We start from the raw sequence: 22776 nt of genomic DNA, 5'->3' as shown, positions 1-22776 counted from the left end.
ATTGGAATTTGTTGCGATCTATTCCAATGTCTATGATTTTCGTAAGCAGAGAATATTGAACTCGCTTCGGTGATTGAGAAATCGCCCTCGACGTGTGCCAATGATTCAAGAATGCGCCCACCGGGAAACGGGGCATGTAGATCCCTAGGTGTCCCCACGCTCCACGTTGCCACAAGACCGAATTTGCAAAGTTGACATTGTCGAGTTTGCTTTCCCCTAGACAAACCGCATTCTCCAAGTCCAGGTCGCGTGCGGAACAGGCCGTCCAAAGGCTCCACCAACCAATCTTAGCTGCATGGAAGGTGACTTGACATATCGTAGTCGTCTGGCTTTGTTTAATCATGATCAGTGACCAACATACTTTCTAACAGATTTCCGCGAATGTAAGCGTGTTTGGCGAGTGACTTATCGAACCGAAAGCCATTCATCCCGATGTGTCACGGATCCGAACTATTCGGTGGTCCTTGGCATCGGCTGCGCCGCTTGTCCGCCTTGTCCGAAGCTCAAATTTGCGCAACAAAGTACTTCCCATCACCACTTTGCGATGATTGTTGAGCTGGTTTCGGCGAGAACATTGGGCCCCGGCGGCAGACACTAGGCGTTGCTTGCAGGGTCAAATTGGTTGCGAGGCTGCTTTCAAAATTGATTACACCCAGAGTCTCAAGGTGCAAGACGGTGCGCAATGCAGGTGAGACGATTTCCCGTATCCACGAACATTGTCTTGGTTTTTGACAGGTTGATAAAAGGCGGAATATTCTCGACAGCATCTCCTGCAAGTTCTAGTATGAGACATATGCCGTTGGTCGGGACCGAAGCACGCAGTCGGAGCTACTTGGTAGTCTCTTATTTCGGCCGTTCTGACAAGCGGGTCATGGGCGGGATGTGCGGTCGGACGATGTACGGAGTAGTGAGGTAAGTGATCGACAGCGTGAGATGTCGTCTCCCTGCACCACCATGGAGTCAGTGGGGATGATTTGCCATGGAACAGGAAAAATTCGATATCACGGCCTCCAGTTCTGACACGGGAGTCTTGGAAACCGGGCAGATTCACAGTGCCCAGACGGATCTCTCGGTCCTGGTAGCCAGGGGCATCATCAACGTCTAGTGAACTCGACTCATGGTCTACACTCCATTTTGCTGTCGGAATGATTCGTGTCTCTTGCTTTAATTTGACGAGTTTGGATTTGGGCGTCCCAATCATCGTTACAAGACGGCGACCGAGTCACTCTACTTCGTAAGGTTGTTGCAAAAGCTGAGCTGCACCGGGATCGGCCAAGTCTCGCGGGGGTCTGGCACTACCTTAGATGGAGTTCCCACAACGGTGTGTGTGATGTTGCGAGGGTTTTTTATTTTTTTTATTTTTTTTTTTTTTTTTTTTTTTTTTTTTTTTTACCTATGGTCAATATGATGCAAGATTACACCCGAAGAATGATCCAGCGTGGTGCTCACGGAAGCGTGTCATTGAATGTCGACCAGTCTCAGGTGATGATCCGTCCGGAGAGAGAGCTAGCTCAACATGATGTCAAAGTTGTCCGTGGAAAACGTCCGTTCGTAGTGTAGCAGCCGAGCACACCGTCGCAGCTAAAAGTGTGCTCGGCAGCGGCCGCCATCGGCCGTCAGCCAGTGACTGGCTTATTCCCTGCAAGGCAAAGCTTGGTGGGGTGTGGCGGGCTAGATTCGTAGCTTACTTTACGGATAGTGTAAGCCAGTCTCGTGGGAACTTCAGTTCTGTTAAGATAGCACGTAAGCTTCAAAACGACACCATTGGTAGGACCTCGAGTTGTTGGGATATTAGTTTTGGACTCTGAGCGGTCAAGATGCTGAGGTGATGACCAATGGTTGGAGAGCGGCGGCTCTCGAAAACAACAGCAGAAAAAGCAAAGACTCAGTACAGCGATTTGTCTCTGACGCCACGAGGCCTGTGATGGAATGTCGTTTGTCGTTAGCCCACAACGCTGACGCTCCTCGTGGTAGTTGTCCCGCTTTCCTTTGCGACACTTTGGTCGTGAGCCCAGTTCTCCTTCCAGCCTTTGACGTGCGTGTGAGCCTATGCTTAGGGTCTCGTGCTGGAGGTAACCGAACAAAAGGGCCAGCGAGAGAAGAAGCGAGGCGGTGGGACTTGCTGGTTTTATCGTGGCGGCATTGGGGTACGCTCTTGCTCAGTCACCATCTTTCGCAGGAGTCGCGCTTGTTGGACCTTTGGCTGCCAATGATCCACATAGTCGCTCGTACAGTCGATTGACACCCATGGCATGGTTGGAGGCGATGGCATGCTCGGCACATGTGGCTATCGTGAGGGACGCTGTATTACCTCTGCGAACGGATGCCACGATGCTTGCTGGGCGGAGGTACTTTGCACACATTCTGCTGGCTTGAGCTTTGGGGCTTTGGAGTATGGGAGGCAGGGTGGCCGCAGGCCACATTGGGTGACGGGACGTGTGGAGGGAGTGTGATGATTGATCACGATGGATAAGGTCGGATCAGCACTACAGGCATGTATCAAGACCACATTATTACGAGATACACGGGCTTCTGTTCACGATGGTAGTGTTTAGCCGTACCTCGTACGGATACCTTGTCGCCATCGCATCTTAGTCTTACCTCCCCTATGATGGCGCTAAGGAGCCATCGAGGGGTGCCACGGCCCTTTAGGTGGTCTCGTCTGGCCCGCTGGATGCTGGTGATGTAGTGCGGCATGCTGATGGGAAATGCTTGTGCCAACCTGGAACCCTGTCCTCGGATGCCCGCAGCCCATCGACGTCGAGGCTTGCCAGGTCCGTCCAGTCCCTGTCGAATGTCTGTGGGATGGGCACGCACGCACGATGGGGGGAAGACGTGCGGGTTCGCAGTGGAAACCCCAGTCAACCTTGTCCCTTGCTAGTCGGAACGGTGAAGGACAGGGCCTATCCCCGGCACTCTCTTCCCCTAGGAAGCCACCCTTGCTTGTACGTCGGCGTCTTTTTGATCGTATTGCTTCTACAACGGGCTCGCAGATTCGCAGGCTCGCAATGTCCATGAGGCAGATGAGTGTTCGCTCGGTAAACGTCGATATGTCTCCTACGCAAAGACATAAAGGTCGGGCGCTGGGAAGGATTCGTGATGATGTTGTTCAGGTTGGGTAGGTCTGGGGTACCTCGTGAGCAGACTACTCTGTATGTAAGGAAGCAATGGTAATTACCTTGGCTTTGCTGAGGCATTGATTATATGTATGTGTGTGCAATTAGTGATCTCGAAACAGACGATTCTCAACGTTCAAGGGATATTCGCGCAGCTGGTACGGCTGTTTGTACTTGGTGAAAATAAGAAACGGGTCATCCACATCGAAGATAAGGCAGAAACCAAATAGTGTTTGCGCGCAATAATTTAGAGGAACGTGAGGTGCATATACCCAGAGGAGATAGTGAGAAGACGACAAAGAGACAACGTTGAAGACGGTTGAGGACGGAAAGAGAGAAAGAGAGAAAGAGAGAGAGAGAGAGAGAGAGAGAGAGAGAGTGTGTGTGTGTGTGTGTGTGTGTCTGCCTGTGTGGGTGGGTGGGTGAAGAGTCTCAAGGTCACAAATCTAGGTAGGTACCTGAGGAAGGTAGTTACCTTGAAATTCGCGGCTTCCTAGGTCCTATCTTCAACGTGCCCAAAGTACCTTCCATAAGGTATCTCGAGGCAGAGTGAGGCAGGTTCGTCGCCACGAAAGCTTGAGGCTGAGGTTGTTCTTGCCTCTTTGATTCCATTTTCAGTAACGTAACGGGGCGGGTCTGCCGTGTGCTGAGATATCGCACAGTAAAGAGGAAAGAATATCCAATCCTGGTCCCAGGTTCCTGCCCGATCTACCTACCTAGGTAAGAGAAGGTAGGGAGCAAGCACCTGAGCTCTGCTCTTGGGCAAGTTTCCCCAGAGCACTTCAGAAAACCTCCATTTCTATCTCAATTACTCATCTCCAGGTCTTTCGATTGACGTTCACCGAGTCCTCGCTGTTTTCCAAGGTTCTTTGCCTACAGGTATCAGAAAGATCCTGCTTCGTATCTTACATCGGACACGAGGCATCTCGGTGTGTATTCGAATCTGCATACAGAGCAAGGTATGTATCACCTCATCCATGGCACTCCCAAACTAATGTTCCCAGGTTCTGAAAGACATGCCGCTCCCGTGGACCCTCGTGTGGGTACGCAATATCATCATGGCATCGTTGAGCTACTTTACAACGGCACACCCACAACACCCTATCCATTACCTATCGACCCCCCATGGTGCACCTCTGCCTGCGACCAATCTTTAGCAGACGGAGAACTCCCCGACAGTCAACTGAGGGATTGTCGACCAGTCCAACAGATTGAGATGGCCAATCGACGTCCAATATTTGAGGGAAACCTGGCACCGACCTGGCCAGACCGCCGCAGACTGCCTCTGAGGACCAGGAATCCAGGAGTCTAGGAAGCACGCCTAGGCCCGACTGCAAACCAGGATCGTTGGGCTCGGGCTCTTGTCTCTGTATCTCGTCCGACTTTTCCTTTGTCTCTTCCCTCTCTCTTGTTCTGCAGCCTGCCCTTGACCCGACGACCCTCGAGCCTTGCCATCTGTTCGAAACGGTACCTATCCGACGATGCACACAACTTCTCGACGTATCCGCAATCCGCAATCCTCCCAGCTTTCTCTTGCTGTGCCGCTTTGGCGGAATCCGCACACTCTGGGCTGTTCGGGGCCGATAATTGATCTCTGGATACGGGGGGGAAGAATACCTGACATTGAGGTACACAAGGCAAAGCACATCAAGAATACCTTACCTTAGGGACACTCTCGACAAAATACCTTACTCCGTGTGCAGCATCCATCCGAACAGAAGGAAAAGAAATGGACCAGGGGTTCCCCCCCCCCCTTCTCTCTCTCTCAATTGTCGCCGCTCACAATGCGCCCTCACAACTCACCATCCACAGACTGGACCCCAATTGGCAATTGCACTGGACGTCGGTATCCATTCTCGTCCCCGTTTTCCCCGTCATCCCCGTTGACAACGTTCCCATCCACCCATCCCATGTCTATCCGTGTGTATTCTGTATGCCCATGCCCCCCTGCTCAGTCCCATATCCCGTCACTCCCATCACGGGCGGTCTGCTGCGCGCGCCGCTCTGCGTGGTCTCTGAATATCCCACCATCGGCAGCCACAAGTTCACAACCACCCACACAGCACGCTACGGATACCATGTCATGCCATACATAGTACGAATACCGGACTATGCAGACTTGTATCAGAACACCAGCCAACCACCAAGAGGCACGGCACCCCATTTTGGTACTTGCCCACTGCATCACACAATGAAGCCTTCTTGAGTCTGAAGGCTGAGGTACCGTACGGATACCGGTACTTTCCCCCTTCTTTCTTCTTTCTTTCTCTATCCGTTCATCTCCAGGTGTCTTGCCATGGCCCGTTTCTATCCCCTGGTTTCCCTTGCCTTACATGGGATGCATGTAGGTATCTGTACGGATACCTGATGTTTTTTACTTGGAGTTTCCAATTCTCTCGACCCGAGTACCTACCTACCTTACCTCCACGGATGAGTACCTACTCAGTCATAGACGACAAGGTACTTTCGCCTTGCTCCAACTCCAGCGCCGGATGATGCCGTTCAGTTGCTCATCGTCTTGTTGCGGTCCCGATGTTGTTGTTTCCCTCGAACATCCCTGCCTCGATGTCGTTGCCGATGTTGTTGCACCTGCACATGCGGCTGCTTGTGCCGTTGCTCCAGTGTTGTGTCATGCTAGCTTCCATCGCCTATTCTTGGTGCAACCATGGCTACCTACCTACTTTGACCCCAGAGCAAGATACGATACGGATACGCTGCCTGTCTTTTTTGTCTGCCGGGCCTCATCCACCTTGCCTACGCATGTGGACGCAACACAAGTTGACAGGCTCGGGACACTGATTATCATCATTCGCCCCTATATTCTCTCCCGTCCATTCCCCAAGTACTTACACCTGCTCTCCTCCCTTCTTTCATCTTCCCATCTTCCTTCTTTGGTTGGACCTCTCGCCTTTCGCCTTTCACCTTTCCATCCTTTTTTCTGCGAATTGTCATTGGAGGAGGCTGACAGACCAGCATACCTACCTACTCGGTCTCAGACCAGCTGCTAGCCATCTATCATCTATCGTGTCAACTTGACCACAGCCAGGTAGGTAGACCCTCCCATACCTAGCTACCAAGCCATCGTCAGCAAGTAGGCAGCACAACCGTGATACCGGGCTCGTCTGCCCTACCCTACCTGTACCTACCCTACCTCCGATCTCCAGCTGCGGCACGGCACTGCACACTCACATCACATCACATCGAATTCCTCCACATCCTCTGTCATCCGCCATTCGTCGGAAGCACCTCAGCTCGGCTCGCCGAGAGGCCGGAATCAAGAACCAAAACCCAGATCCAGCCGGTCCAGGACACCCATTCGAGCTGTATTCAGCACAGCAAAGAGCACCATCGGACACGCCAATTTCCAAATCCAGACAGGAGGTCAGACTCGGCTACAAGACACCAAGACATTTTGGCAATAACAGTCTTTGCCGCAGGCAGTGACAGGCACATACTTCCTGTTAGTCTAAGGCAGTGAGAGTGTTAGCACCGGACCACCTCCACAAGCGAAGCCCGGACCCCAGAGTCGATCGCACGAGTTGGCGGGCTCTCGCGACTGTCGCAACAGCGATTCACACCAAAGAAACGTCACGTCCAACGCCGCGCAGACGGAAAGCAAAAGGCCAGACGCACCCCGGAAAACCACAGGTCACATTATTGTTCCTTTTTAGCCCCTCGGACGGCCATCGAATTTTCTGCACTATTATCACCCCTGTTGCGGGCCTTTCTATTCGTCATCTCAAGCCAAGCTGCATACAAGCGGCTCACTATTGGGGGGAGGGAAGTACTAGTCGGGTTGCTTTTGAGCTGACCTGACTTGATCCCTGACCCGATCCAGGAGAGGAGACACACACATCCAGAGACGGAGAGAGGAAGACACTGAGAAGACACTGAGAAGCCGAATACAAACCTGCCTGGCTCGGCTTGGGAATTGTCTCGACTGGATCTGCGTGGTAACGTAAATTAGAGGGGCGGCCGTCGTTCAACTTGTTGGTCGCCGTGAGCTTCCTTACCCCGTCGTTGGAATCTCGTAGGGATTCTTTCTGGAGAGCGGATTGGACTACTGATTGCCCTCTGGTTCGTTGGATCGCACCCGTCACATCGTCCGACTTCCCCGACTCAGACTCGACTGGACGCGACTCAACTCACACTCGCCTCGCCCGTTTTTCAGTCATCCCCTTCCCTCCCTTTTCTCTCGTCGTTTCAGTGATCATCCCGTTTTCCTTTCTTTTTCCTTTGCTTCCACAGTCTCTAGCCGTCGTCTCCTCGTGCCAATCACCTCAGACCGACTCAGGACTGGAGACTCGGCATAAGACATACTGCATGAGTCGTCAGCAATAGCAGCATCAATAGCAGCAACAAAGCCGGTAGCGCCTACAGCTGCCGCATCGCACCGTACCGCAGCGCGCAGCGCATCACACCAAGTATCTTGGCCGGGTGTTGGAAAGACAGTCAAGAGAGGCGCAGGAAAAGCCTCGTTGAGACCATCGAGTCGGCCAAACAAGACGTCAAAGTGTAGAACAAAGGAGCGCAAGCACAAGTGAGGCCATGTTCCAGCCTCAACCAACGCCTTTTGCGTTTCACGCCTCGGCACACAACCCATACTCTCACCCTCATCCCCACAATCATGGTCAAACATACATCCAAACTCAGGGCGGCCCGCCGCAGGACCACCCGTCTCAGAGCGGCGGAGGCTATAGCATCAGTACTGGCGCAGCAGGGTTGGCAGAAATGATGATGAGGAATGAAGAAGGAGGAAGAGGAGGAGGAGGAGGAGGAGCGAGAGGAAGAGGGGTAGGAAGAGTGGAGATGAGGATGAGGATGGGTATGGTGGGCGATGGTGGAGGAGGAGGAGGAGGTGCATCTCACGACGTCGGCGTTGATACAGGAATGGCGGGATCACATTACGGCTACTTGTCGTCAGCAAGAGAAGAGAGAGGATCCGGAAGCAGTCCTGTTTCTGGCAATGGCTCTGGTGCTGGTTCTGGTTCTGGCGGTCGAAGCCAAGGCCACAGTCCAGGTCAAGCTCGTGGCCAAGCTAGAGCTGTTGGAGCTGGCATGGGAGCGGGAGCTGGAGCTGGAGTGGGTTCATCGTCGGGTGCATCGTCGGTTGGACTGGACAGCATGGGTAACCCCCTGGTGATGGGCAGTGATGGTGGTGATGGTGGCGGCTGCGGCAGGCTAGGGCTGGGGATGGGACAGATGGGACAGATGGGCATGGGCATGGGCATGGGCAACTTGAATGGCATGGGTATGGGCCTGGGCCACAGTGGGCTGTCCCTGTCGGCGCAGTCACAGCCGCGGTCGCAATCACTGTCACAGTCCCTATCTGGTGTTATGGGGATGGGCGGGGAAGCTGCAGGCGCACACAGCCTGAATGCTGCGTCGCCGGCCGGACCTGGAACCTCGCTAATAACAGGAGCAGCAGCAGCACGACACCAGCAGCACCAGCACCAGCACGGGCATCAGCATCAATACCAACAGCGCCAACAGCAGTACCGCGGACAGCAGCAGCAGCTATCACAGCAAAGACAGCTAGTCTCAACAGCAGCAGCAGCAGCAGCAGCATCAGCAGGAGAGCCGCTGGCGACAACACCTATGGTTGGTCCCGGCCCGGGTGCCGGCCGGGCTCCAGCTGTCACCAGCACCACTCCCGCATCGCGTGCAGTTCAGGTTCAGGGTCAGAGTCAGGTTGCTGCACTGGCACATCATCATCATCAGCAGCAGCAGCAGCAGCAACAGTCTCTTTCATCTGCCTCCCCTCCTCCTTCACTACTTCCTCCAACCACCACCAACGCCAACGTTGTCTCTGGCGTTTCCGCCGTGGCTTCGGCTGCTACTTCTGCTGCCCACTTGCACCTTAACCACCATAACAGCCCCGGCGCTGCTTCTGCCTCCTCCTCCTCCGCGTCTTCTTCTTCTTCCTCCTCCTCCTCCTCCTCCCGCTCCCTCTCCCGCTCCTCCCACCCCCATTCCCAGTCTCATTCCCATTCCCACTCCCACTCCCATTCGTCCCACGGATACTCCCACGCCAACCTTTACTCCAACCACAACCACGGACACGTCCAGCAACAACACCCTCCTCCTCCTCATCCTCACCCCGGCCCATCTTCTTCGACAACATCCTCTTCTGCCTTTTACACCACCAACTCCAACGCCAACCCAGGCTTCACAAACGCCGCCGCCGCCGCCTCCGTCGTTCCTGATCACGCCCACACTCCAGCCCACGCCGTGAGCAGCACTCGTCGTCCTTCTGCCATGGAACCCGGCGACCCCTCCGACCTTGCCGCCCAAGAAGCCGCCGCTCGGGATTATCAGCCACAGCTCGAGGTGAGTTGCTCGCCACCCCGACTCCGGGAGACGCACGCCTAGCTCCCGTCGCCGAACCCCCCAAGCTTCGAGTGCTCTCTCTTTTCTCGCCCTCAACCCCAAGAATTGCACAAACCTGTTTGAGCATGTTCATTGAATGCAATGTTTCTCCATGTCGAAAGCTCCTGTCGAACCCGAATTCTTACTTGTCATCCACCCTACCACATGCAACGCTAACGTGGTTTACGCCCTTTTCTAGGGTTTATTGGTGGGCGACAAGATCACCAGCGACGCCATAACCGACGAGTACGCCAAGGCTGACGAAATCTATATCGCAAAGACCATCGTAAGTCCCATTCCAGCATTCCTTGCCCAAGGGATGCGTACTCCGCGCAGTATGCTGCACTGGCTAACGTAGTGCTTCTGCTCTTTCTTTTCACTTCAGAACCTTCCCCAGACATATTCTCACTATCGCCCCATTCAAGGTGACGGAAATTGCGGCTGGCGAGGTGAGTTTACCTTTCACGATCCTGGCCACCACCACCACTACCAATGTTTCCTTCTACCCCGCATCCCCGCCCCTCGACAGAGTGGAAGGCTCCTGGGAAATCACTGCCTTCAAGCACGCCACTCTTCAGTTCGACACATGTCGGTGCACATGTTCGTTGCTTGGAAGGGGGGACACTGCCTCACTTCAGCACTCAAAGCAAGTGGTAACTAACACTATCTCTCTCTAGCAATCGGCTTCTCCTACTTTGAGCATCTCATCAACAATGGCGACCAGCATCAGATCCTTGGCGAGGCCGCACGCATTACGAGCTTAAATCAGTATCTCCTCAACGTTGGCGGCTACGATCGGATGTTGTTTGAGGACATGGTGGAAGAGACGATCGGCTTGCTAAAAGATGTCGCCCAGAATATTGCCAACCCACAGCTGGCCATGGACATCATGGTCCAGCGCTTCAACGATCAGGGCTCCTCCAACGCCATCATCTACCACCTTCGTCTGTTGGCGCTCTCATGGCTCAAGGGAAATGTCGACCTCTACGAACCCTTTATCCCCGCCGAGACGGGTATCATCGGCTATTGCGCCGAAATCGAACGCCCAAACAGAGAGATTGACCATCTCGGTATCATTCTGCTTGTTCAGGTGCTGTTGAAGCCTATCAACTTCGTGCTGGAAATTGCATATCTCGATCGTAGCCCGGGAAACCAAGTCAACATTTACCGCTTTCCGGACGAAGCCAATGGTCAAGACCCAGCCACTCTGGGCCCCATCATCTACTTGCTCTACCGGCCCGATCACTACGACATTTTATACAAGTCGCCTCCGAACCCGGCACCCTTGACTCTTCAGGTTCACCGTGTTGGTTCCTTTTCTCACTCTCAAGAGATTGCGAGCGTGGGCCCCCCTTTGCACAGCTATTCTCTCGACTATGGCCCCTTGGCCATGCTGCCCGGATTCGGTGGCCCGCCCTCGGGCTTGTCTTCGGCTCTGTCTTCACTCGGCTCTCCCACATCCACATCTCCGCTCCCAGACGCCTATGACCCTTCACCTCAGTCTCCTTGGCTCACGACGCCGTACTCTGATCATCACATTCAGCAGCAGCAGCAGCAGCAGCAGCAGACGGCACCAGCCCCTCGACCACAGTCTCAAACGCCAGCTCGACCACAACAGTCGACGCCCGCCCCTACGAAGCCTTCGCAGCCCGTTGACTACCAGCTCAGATTTAGTCACCAGTGCTGGCATCTCAACAACACCAGCTCGACGCAACCATCAGTGATACCCGGCCAGGCAGGATTCCAAGAACCCAGCTTTACTACTGCAATGTTCAAAAACAGCCATTTTAACAAGGCGCACTATAATAATCCTCACTTTCATCCCGAGGAGTGGACTCCTGACGATGATGGCCACCACGAGCGGCTGCCGGCGCCCAAGAAGAAGGGAAGGGCCAGGTCGGATCACTAGGCCAGGCAATCACACAAACGATGGGACCACTGTACCATCAGCCAGTGGGCCAGGGATATGTTGAGAATTTGCCATGGTCCATGGGCATCAGGGGGCGGACCGCCACTGCGATTTCCAGGAGTGTAATGGAAGGCGACGGGGGGACAAGGTGGTGTTACCTTTTTTGGTGGTCTCTGGGGGCCCGCATTGTGGGAGAATTAAAACTTGCCTTGATTTGGCTCATTGTGATTTTAGTGTTTTGCTCTACGCAGATGGGAAAGGCATCATGATTTATGATGGAGGGCTTCATCTTCTTCACAGCTTTATTTGGCGGGAGGGTTCGCTCCTCGGGTTGATACTCATCATAGCATCGGCGTTGATAATTAATAGTACTCTCTAGTGCGCAAAAGTCTTCTGTCCTTTGCGGTCGTTTTGAGTGTCATACTTACTCTTGTACCATTGGAGGAGCGAGCTTGGATGGCAACTCCAAGGCAAAGAAAGGAGAATTTTTGCCTGCCGCGAGACCGGCTTTTACGTGGAAACGTGACGGTCGATCATTTACCGCTCCCTCTCCCCTTGCCCCTTCTATGGGAACAAATCTGCAACGTCGTTCCAAGGTGGTTGTTGTGGGTGTGTGCAAAGTTTGTATGTACAGCCCATGTGGGCTATCCAGGATCACCAACGTCTGCGTCTGCGGCTAACAAAGATTGCCACCTGGCACCCTTGACATCAAGCATGCGACGAACGCCCGTTGAACTTTTGACCTCTTTTTTTTTTTTTTTTCTTCCCTTCTCGGGTGCCATGGCGTCAAAAGGGTAAGATGTGAGGTGTGAGGTTGAGGTCCCACGGGGTGGTGGGGCTTGGCGCGGCACAAGGTATCATGGACTTTGCCCGGAGCATGGGACGGGTGGGCATTGCATTACATTGCATTGCATTTTGCAATTTGCAATACACTACCTATGCGAGAGGAAAAGTCGGAAAGAATGCAGTGGTGGAAATCCCGCAAAGAGTAGGAATTGGAGTCGGCTGTGATCTACCCCGTCTACCCAAGGTAGCTAGCTAGAAGTAAGTATCCGTAGTAAGGTACGGATACTCACTTCCCTTCTCCATCCATGTCTATCTACGCCCGTCTGCCTGTAAACCTCTGATGGATATGGGGGTCCGCTTCAATGGCCCTTTTTATGGAAGAAAAGCAACATCCTATGGGGTTTGGCCATGCCACCACGACCCCTCTCCTCGTCCGTCCCCCGTCCGTCCCCGGTATACTCCGGAGCAAACGTTACGGGAAGATGTGCGAGGCAGCTTGACAAAGTGCGAGTTGCCAAGGCTTTCGTTACGGGCGATATCGATATGGCAATCTACCACCAGTAATGGTTGTAGAGACCCCGATAGCAGTGACACATCGTATTCGTGACATGCAATGCCGACATACCTACCTTACTTTGCCCCCCGGTCTGCAGACGTGATGAAAAATGCTTCGCCACACAAGACCAGGAGGTCGTCCTGGCTTGGCTGGCTAGAATTTGAGATGCCAAGATACCAAAAAAGGTGTTTGCTGATGAAAATGGGGTATCATAATTGACAATGTGCGATGAGGTAGCCTCGTCCCCCCCCCCCCGGGACTGCACCGGAAATAATCAAGTTCCCAGCGAGCCGGAACTTGATACATTATACACTCTGTTGTTTTTTTTTTTCGGAAATAAGGTGAGGATGCATAAGGGTATGTTGACCCGGACCGACCACGGGATGCGCGTTTGTCCTCAACACGTGCCGTTCATGGTAAACGGTCCGGTCAAATGCTGGCTGCTCCGACATCCAAAGGAGGGGATCAGAACTTGATAGCTAACGAGAAGAGGGAAAGAGGCAGGCAAAGGTACATGTTGTGTAACCCGTGATGCACTCCAGTCACAAGCAATCTCGTCTCTGGCGGCCGGCTTATCCATGAACCAGTACCGGTGCGCTACTCATAGAAAGATGGCAAAGTGGCCCATTGGGGCAGGTCTCAATAATACAATCATCCAAGTCGTTGATGTACTGTCGTCGGCGCAATGCCGACCCCAAGGCGCTTTGCAAGCTCCTCAGCCCACCGGCGAGCATACCATTCTCTCTTCGCCTTGCCATCGCCAGCGAGACTCAATTGCCTCCAGTGAACCTCTCCCACTTCGGCTCGTACACTGGTGGCGGTTTTACCTTCGAGTCCGCACGGCACGAACCTCGCCCAAGGATTCAATGCCTCGTCACCGTCGACGACAACGTCGACGTTCAGCGCCGTGCCGAGCCCCGAGATGTGACGGCGGAGGTGAACGCCCATGGCTGCAATCTTGCGTTCCTGTCCTCCTGTCCGCTGCCTTGCCGATTCAGCCCATACCCCCGGCTCGTCCTCGGAGAGGTAAGTCTGGATCCCGGGTCCATCGGCGAGGATCGCTTGCGTCGTCTCCTCTAGAAGTCGCGCGTAGGATCGGACGGTCAAATGGGGATAGTATCTACTGTGCAAGTCCAATATCGGCCACAGAACTACCTGCCCAGGCCCGTGATATGTTGTCAATCCACCGCGATCTGTCTCAATGACTTTGGGCGTGAACTGCTGCTCTCGTAGACCTGTTCCGCCGTTTTGTTCCCCTGCCTTAGCCTTCTTCTCGTCGATGATAGTCAAAGGCTGTTGGAGTCGGTCCAGTTGCTCGGGTAGTAAAGTCTTTTGGCGGCGGCCGAGCGTATACGTTGGTGCCGGAGTGAAAGATACGACGAGTGGTGACGGAGCGCGGGAGTCCGGGGCCGATTTCCAGTCGAGGAAGGCCTGGCGTAAGGCACTTTGAAACTCTGAAGCAGAGTCATACGACGGGAATTCGTTCGATTCAGAGCCGGCGAGGTGAATATGTCGCAATGCGCTCGGTTCGACGCCCTCGTCTTCAGCGAAGACCAACTTCGAGATTGGCGTTGAGGAGCTCCATCTTGCCTGTCGCAAGACTATACCAGGTATTTGACTCGCTGCCGGAGTGAGGCTTGGGGTATGGAACGTACAAATCCGGTGTGCGGCTCGAAGGGTCCCCATCGGCTCACGTGTTGTCGGAGGTTGCTGTAGACTTGAACGGAGTGTGTCGACGAAGACGGTGGCTGAGATGAAGTTCTACGCAAGCTGCCCGGAGCTTGAACAAAGTTTAGCGGAACGAGCCGGCTGGGACTGTCATCGGTACGTAACGCATCGATAAAGTTAGGTTGTTGGTCAACGCACGGGCCACCTCAAACTTGGTGTCGGATACCTTCTAGGCGTAGGGTTCATGATCTTCCGAAACCTCCGGCCTGTCACATCCAGTTCGTTTCCACCTCATTTGAGGGCAATCGTTATCGATAAGGTGCGGCCTCTGTCCTGGAAGCTTCACATGAACTGTTACGTCGTCAAGCTCATTCAGCTCATCAGTACGCTCGTGATACAGTGGGTGTGCATGCAAAATTGCCTCAAGGCCCCTCGGTATGTTTGTGGCTTCATTGCGGGCTCATTACGAGTCGTCATTCCGTCATCTGTTAAAGGTAGGTAGGTCTTGTCAGCTCGTGTCCGCGCTGCCTGTGCGTGCCATGAGGCATCCAAGACACGATGCCGTAACTTCCTTGAGACGGTGAGACACTTGTGTGTTTTTCCATAACTCCATGCCTTAATGACGGCTTTCCCTCTCCTTGTAAAGCATGATGCCTATTGTCCGTCGAGCTCTAGCCTACACATCAGGACCAGCTGGACTAGGTTCGCTTCCTTTCAGCTGTGATACCGTCACCAAGCTCTCCATGATGATGACATTGAGATGCCTTGTTAAGCTGAGAAGATGTTTCGTATGGAGCTCGTCGGTAGTCTGGTAGTGTGCCGAGCCGACGCCGGCGTACGACCAAGTGGGGTTACCGGATGCACCGAGTCGATCTGGCGCCGATGGTCTCCAGAGCACGGCGGACAAGCCAGGTGTTTCCTATTTGTCACTTACAAAGGAACTTGGAAACGAGAAGCCTTCTAAGCTGGGACCCAATAGCGACGAGAATCGAAACCGAAGTCGAAGTAGGTAGCAGTGCATCTGTCAAGCTGCGAAGGAGAAGTCAGAGTGCCCGTCCCATCCGGCGGGTGACGTGAGAGCACACAAGCTAAGCCTCTCTGTGTGCGAGCTGGTGGGTAGAATATTCGCAGCACGGCATCTGAGCCACAGTAGTACACATCACCTTGGTCCAGGCCACGCAAGGTATGAAAGACAACAGAGCCATCCCGATATGATGCCGTCGAATCTTGCGAAGTCAGGTGGGTAGTGGTTCAAATATCGAGATGCAGACAACCCCTTACACGTTGGACACTCTGCGAGCTGCGCCAGACGCGCAACTCTCGGAAAGCTGGTCAAGGATGACGGAAGCAGGGTGCTCTAACTCGGCATGCAGGGTGCTGCTGGACGGACAAAGACCCTGCATCTAGCAGTCGGAGGAGACGAGCCACTCGACTCTCGACTCGAGCGACTCGAGGAACAACATCCGGCGTTTCGTCCCATGGTGTTGACAATAGAATAGGTATCAGTATTTCCAGGCAAGGGGCGAGCAGTTGTCCGGGTCCAGCCGTCCGCTCCGGCATGCCGCATGTGAGGTTTCCATCGGATGTGTGGAAGTTCAGCAGACGTTGGGCCGAAGCACCAGACGAAGCAGCTGCAGCCATGTGCTTCTCATCCGAACGGAAACAGAACCTGTAGGGATCCTGTAAGGATACTTCGTACGGAATACCGACATACAACTTGACAGTGCCAGGCCTTATTTGGACGAAGCATCCGAGTGGAGGATTGCCAGCCTTGTTCTGAGCTTCAAGAGGATTAGCGTTTTGACGATCACGACCGAAGGTAACGAAGGAGCCCTGAAGATGCAAGCAGCCAGCGAGGGGTCAGAGTGCGAGGAACTGAATCGTGACGAACGATCTGGTTGGCCCGGTGCGTGAAGCAAGAAAAAAGCCAGGGGAGGGGGGGAGAAGCTGGAAGAGGATGATGGATGACGTCGTGGCAGGGTAAGGGCTGGGCCGAGGAAGGTCCCTGCGCTGGCAGTGGGTGACTGGCGTGCGCGACGAATCACAGTGGCTCAGGAGAACCAGGCGCTAGGGGATGGCCCAGCGCTGTTGCTCAGCAAGGTCTTGGTTAACTACCGGTCCCGTCTACTGTGTGCGACTGGCGATTGACTGTACGTCGTTGGTTGCAAACCCAGATGTATAGGTACAGTCCGTCTGATATCTTGCACGGTCAGGCGGATCCCGGCAGTGGCCCGGTGGTGTCGTCATGGCCCACTCGACGCATGCGCTGTTCAGCAGGTGGGCAGCGACCAACACCGAGCCCAACTCCACGAGCAGCAAGCTTAGCTACTGCTTCCTTCCCATCCAAGGCTCCATGCAACTCCAAGCAGCCAAAAGTCGCAGGAGCTATACTCAGTCGGGGCCTCACCTTACTGCAAGCCCGGGGGGCTCCTTCTCTCCCCGCTAGTTTGGCTTCGTACCCTGGTACCTACCTGAAGTACCTTACTTCGTACACACAGTCCCAAGCTTAGGTTGGTTTGGCGTCGGCTGTCTGAAATTCTGAAATTGGTTTGCATCATCTGATTGCACGCCCGTCATCCAATTCTTTATTCTTCACAACTCCCTGCCAGGCCCCGACCTACTGATATCCTCATCTCCTCTGCCAGCTCAGTTTCTACATAGTAGAAACACTAATCCAGCACTCCCACCAGCCTTGATCCAATCTCGGTCCGCCTGTGAGCCTTACAGAACCAACAAGTCGGTCAAACGAATCATCCAGACGGCGAGAGACATCGATAACCCCGGCACCCCTACCTCTACCCTTCCTATAGTTCCCTCCAAGCTATTACTGCCGGGTCTTGAACAAGGGTCAGAAGCAAACAGAAAACAACCCCAGAAACATAAACCAGAGACAACCCGCCTCAGCCTGTCATAGCTCCCTCGCTCCTCTGAAACATTTTTTTGCGAATCCGGTGAGTTTCCCATTGCTTGTCATCAACACCATACCTACCCAGTAGCCTGCTTCCCCCCAAGTGACGAGTCTGAGATTGCGACTGTGTACACACCCGTACGCCATCTACTTTGCCCTTCCCTGGCCAAATTCATCACTTCTCCATTACCTTGCATTCCTGCGCAATCCCGGCTACCCAAACAAGAACACAATTGCTGAGTACAAATCCCTACAGGTCTCCGCCGACCCTCTCCTCCCAGCCATCGCAAAGAATCGCAAAGAATCGCAAACACCACCCTTCGGAGATCAAAAAAAGGCAATCCCACACACAGCCAACCTGAATCGCAGCAATGGTTAAACGTGAGTCCTCTATCCTTGTTCCGCCCTTGCGCCGCGAAACATGCTCTCAGATCCCAAACTGCAGACTGACACAACATCATTCCAGACGCTCCGCTCGGCACTGCTGCCATCGTCTTCCTCTCAGGTTCCATCGTCCTGCTGCTCTTCGTCATTCTCTCTGCTGTCCGCGACGCCGCGCCCCTCAACAACACTTATTTCCTCGCGGCCGACACCACCGGTATCACCGGCGCACGCAACGGATTGACGCGATGGAACTACTTTTATTACTGCAATGACCAGAACGCAGAATGCTGGGGTGCATGGCCTGCCCCGGCCTTTGGCTGGGCTTGGGGCCGTGATGCGGCCAACGTTCCCGCCGGCCTCTCTGGTAGCCACGGAGGCGGCACCACCAGCACCGAGTACTTCTACATGTGGCGCTTCGGCTGGGTCATGTACCTGATTGCCCTCTTCTTCATGGCCCTTGCCTGGTTCGCCAGCTTCCTCGCCTGCTGCGGTCGTCTCGGCGCCGCTGTCGCCGGCCTGGTCTCCGCCTCGGCCCTCTTCTTTCTGACTGTTGCCGCCGCCCTGATGACGTACGTGCCGCCGTTCTTCATCGTCTCATTCTGTTCTCAGTGACTGACATTTCTCAATAGCGCAACATTCGTCAAGGCTCGCAACGCTTTCCAGGCCGAAGGTCGTGAGGCCCACATTGGCACCTACGCCTTCGGCTTCACCTGGGGAGCCTGGGCTGCTCTTCTCATTGCGACCCTCCTGTTCTGCATCGGCATCCGCGGCGACAAGGGCTACTCTGGAGGCAGCCGCTTCAGCCGCAAGCGCAGCACTCGTAGCCGCCAATCGTTCGACGTCAACAGCAGCCGCCGCGTCAAGGAGGACTACGCATAAGTCAGCTGTTGGCATTACAACGAAGGAGCACCACGAATTTACTCGCAATACTTCCTACTTTTGGGGAGTTCCAAAGTGTGAGAGATGTTGTATTAATGATATGCCCATCGTGTGTGTTGTATTTACGCGTCCATGTTATTTTGTTTCTGCATTTCGCTGGCGTTTTGGAAGAGCCACATGTAACCATGAGGTCTTCCCGAGATGGACTGATGCTTAGTCTCATGCTCATGGTCTTGGAGTTATGCGTCTACTAGTACCCGGCTCCGACATATACCACTCTTTAGGTCTACTTTAAACTAATAGACTAATATCGTAAAATTGTGTCGCTCCAGACGGTGTGTCTTGTAGTTTTTGATGTTTTATCGCCCGACTGTGAGAATTACTAATCTGCCAATGCGAGAGACACGCGACTCTAAACATCGGGCCATCATACGCTGTAGTAAATACTGAGTGAAAGAGTGTGTCATGTTCTTGGTTCTGTCACGCGTACTATCCCAATTACAAACGACGCAGCTAATTTTATGTGTAAGAGGTTGTCCTCAGAGGCTTGTATACTTTCAAGACTGGGCTTTTCTGAATCAAGGCTCTGCATTCGTTCCTTCATTATTTTAAAAAACAGAATTTAAAATAAAAAAAAAATTGGTATACCCAAAAAGGGCCAAAAGGGGGCCTTGCCTACCACCAGCTTTGCTCATATGGATCATGCCTTATCCCTACTACTCCTTGTCTACATGCCAAATCGGACCACACGTACACACATACACAACACATACACACACAAAAGTTTTCGTCGATTACATCTCAAAAGTCTCTTAGTACCTCAGTTGCCTTTTTGTCATCTTGGAGTTCTTCTTTCTTTCTGTCTCGTGTCATGCCACCCAAACCATCCGTCGTATATGCTCCTTTCATCGTGAATACTCCCACACCCAATGACCCATCATGACCATCAATCCGTGATTCAAGGAAAAGGGAGAGTGGCAAAATTGCCAACCAAGAAAGAGAAACGCCATCCGTGTCGTATACTGGACGTTTTCAAAAAGGCTGTGGAGCCTACCACTCAACGCAAGAAGCAACGCAGAAAAACCCACCCCAATTGTCGAAAACAAACACTCCTTGCCAACCAGTAGTATATGCTGATGATGCAATGTAGAAATACTTGGATTGAGGGTATGAGACAAAGCAAATAAAGAAGAAAAGTGCAAGGGGCCGAACAAAGAAGACCAACGGAGGCCAGCTCGGTCAGCATGGGAAATTTAATGTCATCAACCTCCCCCACCGACGACGTGGCCTCGGCCTTTTTTTCTCTCTCAATAATGCCTATTCAAGCATACCACCAGCTCCGACCACAGGGCTCGCAGTCGGGGACTGTAACGGAGCAGCGTGCAGGGCCGGTTTGGCGGCCGGAGCGATAAGACCTGCGCGCTTCCGCTCCAACACCGACTTGACCCAGTTCGCAACTTCTTCATCCTCGGTGCCAGACGAGAGGGAGAGCTTGCCGACAGCATCTGCTACAGCCTCAGCCTCCTCTCCCTCTTCTGCTTCCTCGGTAATCGTCTCAATCTTGGAAAAGGGTGTCATCCAAGGGTGTTGGAGCAGCGCCGCATAGGTAGGACGATCCTTCGGAATCTTGTTGAGACACTTGCGGACGAAGTCGTGTGCGGTGCTGGAGTATCCTTCCTCAGGCAGGCCTGGGGGCTCTCCCTCGACAATAGCCTGTCACCACATTAGCTCGCCTCTCTCAACAGTGTTCAGTAGACTTACGCTCAGCTGGCTGAAAATCGTCGACGATACCTCCGGCGGGTAGGGGTATCGTCCCAGGGCACACTCGATGACTGTCAAACCGAGACTCCAGATATCGCTCTGCACGCTGTATGTGCCATCAGCGCCAGCTGTCATACCTCCTCCTGAGATACGTTCCGGGGCCATGTAACTCTGGCAACCAATGTTGGTTTTGGCGATACTCGCAACAAGGTTTCCACTGACACCAAAATCGCAAATCTTGACTTGGCCTCTAGTATTGGCCAGGATGTTGGTGGGTTTGACATCACGGTGAATGATGTTATGCTCGTCCTTCAAAGACTTGAGGCCCATGACCGTAGAGTATGTAATCTTTTGTAGCACGCCTTCGGGAATACCACCGTCGTACAGCTTGTCGATCGATCCACCATCCATGTGCTCAATGCACATGTAGACCGCACCTTCTTGGAAGAAGGCTCCATAAAAGTCAATGATGTAGGGCGATATACACTCGTGTAGAATGACGAGCTCCTTGAGAATGGTCGTGAACTTGGCCTCTTCCAGTTCTAACCGAATCTCCTTCATCGCCATCACCCTTCCGGTACCTTCAGTGGATGCCGAGACTGGTGATGACTCTATCGATGTATCGGCATGGCGGATGGGTGATGGGTCGGACTGTGACGAGTTCAACTTCGGGTTCTTGAAACCACCCAATCCAGATCCAAACCTTGGTACTCTAGGCTTTGTATGCCTCACTTTGTAGACGGTACCATAGTTACCCTTGCCAAGCTCGTCCAAGATCTCCACTTCGTCTAGCGAAATGGTAAAAGCTGTGCCATTGGCAAAGTTGACACCGTTCTTAGTGATAGTTGCAGCACCGTCGAACGTGATCCACCCCTTCTCCGAGTCAATGTATTTTTTGAACTCGTCCATCTTGGATCCAGTCGTTCCGTTGGGTGCACCGCTCCCATTATTCGAAGGGCCGTGGATATCAGACAACTTCGGCGCGGTCGGAGAGGCGGGCGAAGGACCACCGCCCATGTCGGAAAGCTTCATCATGGGTCCACGCCTGGCAGCAAGAGATGGCTTCGTTGGGATAACCGGGGCGGAGCGTGGCATACCACCAGGGGATGGGCGAACCAAACCACCAGGCAGCTTCAGCCCTCCAGGTATACCGCCAGGTAACCCTCCGGGAGAGCCTTGCCGTGGAACTGGAGATTGCGGCGAGCTCGCCATATTGTTGGGAGGAGGCTGTGAGCCAGCAGGCTTGCCCATGCGCTGAGCGTGAAGTGCCCTTGCCCTTGCCATGACTTCGTTCATGGCACCACCACCCATGCTCATCATGGAAGCGGTAGGAGGCGGACGGCGTGCGTTGCTCAGCATGCCCAAGGGTGTCGAGGACGGAGTCATATTTTGAGGATCGGAAACGGTGCGAAGCGACGGGAGACGTTTGGGTACTTCTGAAGGGGATTCCGAGGGGCCTTCGAGCGGGGTGCTGGCCTCGGAAGAGTCGGCGGAACCGGGCGACGTAGGACTACCCAGTCCGTCTCTATCGCCAACGTAGCCATCGGGGGTGGCAGGCATGGAGTCTGGAGTATTTAGGTCCGTCATTGCGAGATGCGAATTGACCTTGGCGGCGACCTGATGCTATCGATGGTCGATGGGAGAGGGTGGGGGAGTGAGTCGACCGTAGGTAATGTCTCGGATGACCCTATAGCATGTGCGGCAGGTGATGGACCGGGACGGTAGGGTGCGGGAGGACAAAAGTCGGGCACGCGATAGATATCGAAATATCGTCAAGTCCGGTCGCACGCGGGGTGCTAGGGAGACAGGAGGGTCGATCGCACAAAGGTAAGCGGTGGCAGAGGATCGAAAACTCGAGGGTTGTAGCGAAATGCTGCCGCGGGGTCTAGACGCGGCGGTTTTGGTAGTGTGGCCTGCTGCGCAGTCGGGTCGGGGTTGCGACCGGGGCGGTGGCAAGGGCAAACTCTAAGTCGGGAAATGGCAGAGAATGCGCGGGCGGGCTAGGCCGGCCAGTCCGATTTTGTTGAGCTGTAGCGGTCGTCTGATGATTTACTGGCCTGTGAGTCCAATGTCCAATGCTGAGCAAAGGAGTAGGGAGAGGAGAGACGGATGGTGAAAGAGAGAGAGAGAGAGGTTATGGAGAGTGATGGGGCGAGAAGAGTGACGGAGTGAGGGTGATGACAGAGAAGAAGAGAATATGCGAGGGTGGGTGCGGCGTTTAAGGGGAGAGAGATGAGGGAGACTGAGGTATGGTAAAAGAGAGCAGGATGGAAAGGTATTGAGAAGAAAGGTAAGGTAGGCAAAGCGAGGTACGGATAGAAAGGCCGACATATGATGTCCTCGTTAGACCTTCTCTGTCTGTTTTGCTCGATTCGAGAACCCAAAAAGAGGTTGGCGGCGGGGCATGAATTAGACGAGGGAAAATGGGTTCGAAGTCGCA

The 22776-nt window shown here is 53.8% G+C and overlaps 5 protein-coding genes across 5 annotated transcripts; 2 read left to right on the top strand and 3 right to left on the bottom strand.

The window, feature by feature from the left end:
- Positions 1-494: 494 nt before the first annotated feature.
- BDZ83DRAFT_358575 (uncharacterized protein) lies at positions 495-1391 on the bottom strand. Its single transcript, XM_060502562.1, has one exon. It carries the CDS (start codon positions 1199-1201, stop codon positions 647-649), a length of 555 nt encoding a protein of 184 aa, XP_060364330.1. The 5' UTR covers positions 1202-1391; the 3' UTR covers positions 495-646.
- A 7323-nt stretch (positions 1392-8714) lies between these two features.
- BDZ83DRAFT_579044 (peptidase C65 Otubain-domain-containing protein) lies at positions 8715-11394 on the top strand (the record flags this gene model as incomplete). The annotated part of the gene is made up of 4 exons (XM_060505198.1): positions 8715-9446; positions 9685-9771; positions 9883-9934; positions 10163-11394. The coding sequence occupies 4 exons, from the start codon at positions 8715-8717 to the stop codon at positions 11392-11394; spliced, it is 2103 nt and encodes a 700-aa protein (XP_060364329.1).
- Positions 11395-13387: 1993 nt separating this feature from the next.
- Positions 13388-14422, bottom strand: BDZ83DRAFT_752770 (uncharacterized protein; the record flags this gene model as incomplete). Its single annotated transcript, XM_060514249.1, has 2 exons — positions 13388-14337; positions 14392-14422. 2 exons carry the CDS (start codon positions 14420-14422, stop codon positions 13388-13390), a joined length of 981 nt encoding a protein of 326 aa, XP_060364328.1.
- A 3261-nt stretch (positions 14423-17683) lies between these two features.
- On the top strand, positions 17684-18575 carry BDZ83DRAFT_652353 (SUR7 protein; the record flags this gene model as incomplete). Its single annotated transcript, XM_060510519.1, has 3 exons — positions 17684-17693; positions 17779-18265; positions 18326-18575. 3 exons carry the CDS (start codon positions 17684-17686, stop codon positions 18573-18575), a joined length of 747 nt encoding a protein of 248 aa, XP_060364327.1.
- A 1317-nt stretch (positions 18576-19892) lies between these two features.
- BDZ83DRAFT_752768 (kinase-like domain-containing protein) lies at positions 19893-21923 on the bottom strand (the record flags this gene model as incomplete). Its single annotated transcript, XM_060514248.1, has 2 exons — positions 19893-20288; positions 20337-21923. The coding sequence occupies 2 exons, from the start codon at positions 21921-21923 to the stop codon at positions 19893-19895; spliced, it is 1983 nt and encodes a 660-aa protein (XP_060364326.1).
- Between the last annotated feature and the right edge of the window lie 853 nt (positions 21924-22776).

The sequence above is a fragment of the Colletotrichum acutatum genome (genome assembly GCF_030867785.1).
Source record: "Colletotrichum acutatum strain CBS 112980 chromosome Unknown BDZ83scaffold_54, whole genome shotgun sequence".
Taxonomy (NCBI): domain Eukaryota; kingdom Fungi; phylum Ascomycota; class Sordariomycetes; order Glomerellales; family Glomerellaceae; genus Colletotrichum; species Colletotrichum acutatum.
This window is presented reverse-complemented; position numbering and strand designations above follow the sequence as displayed.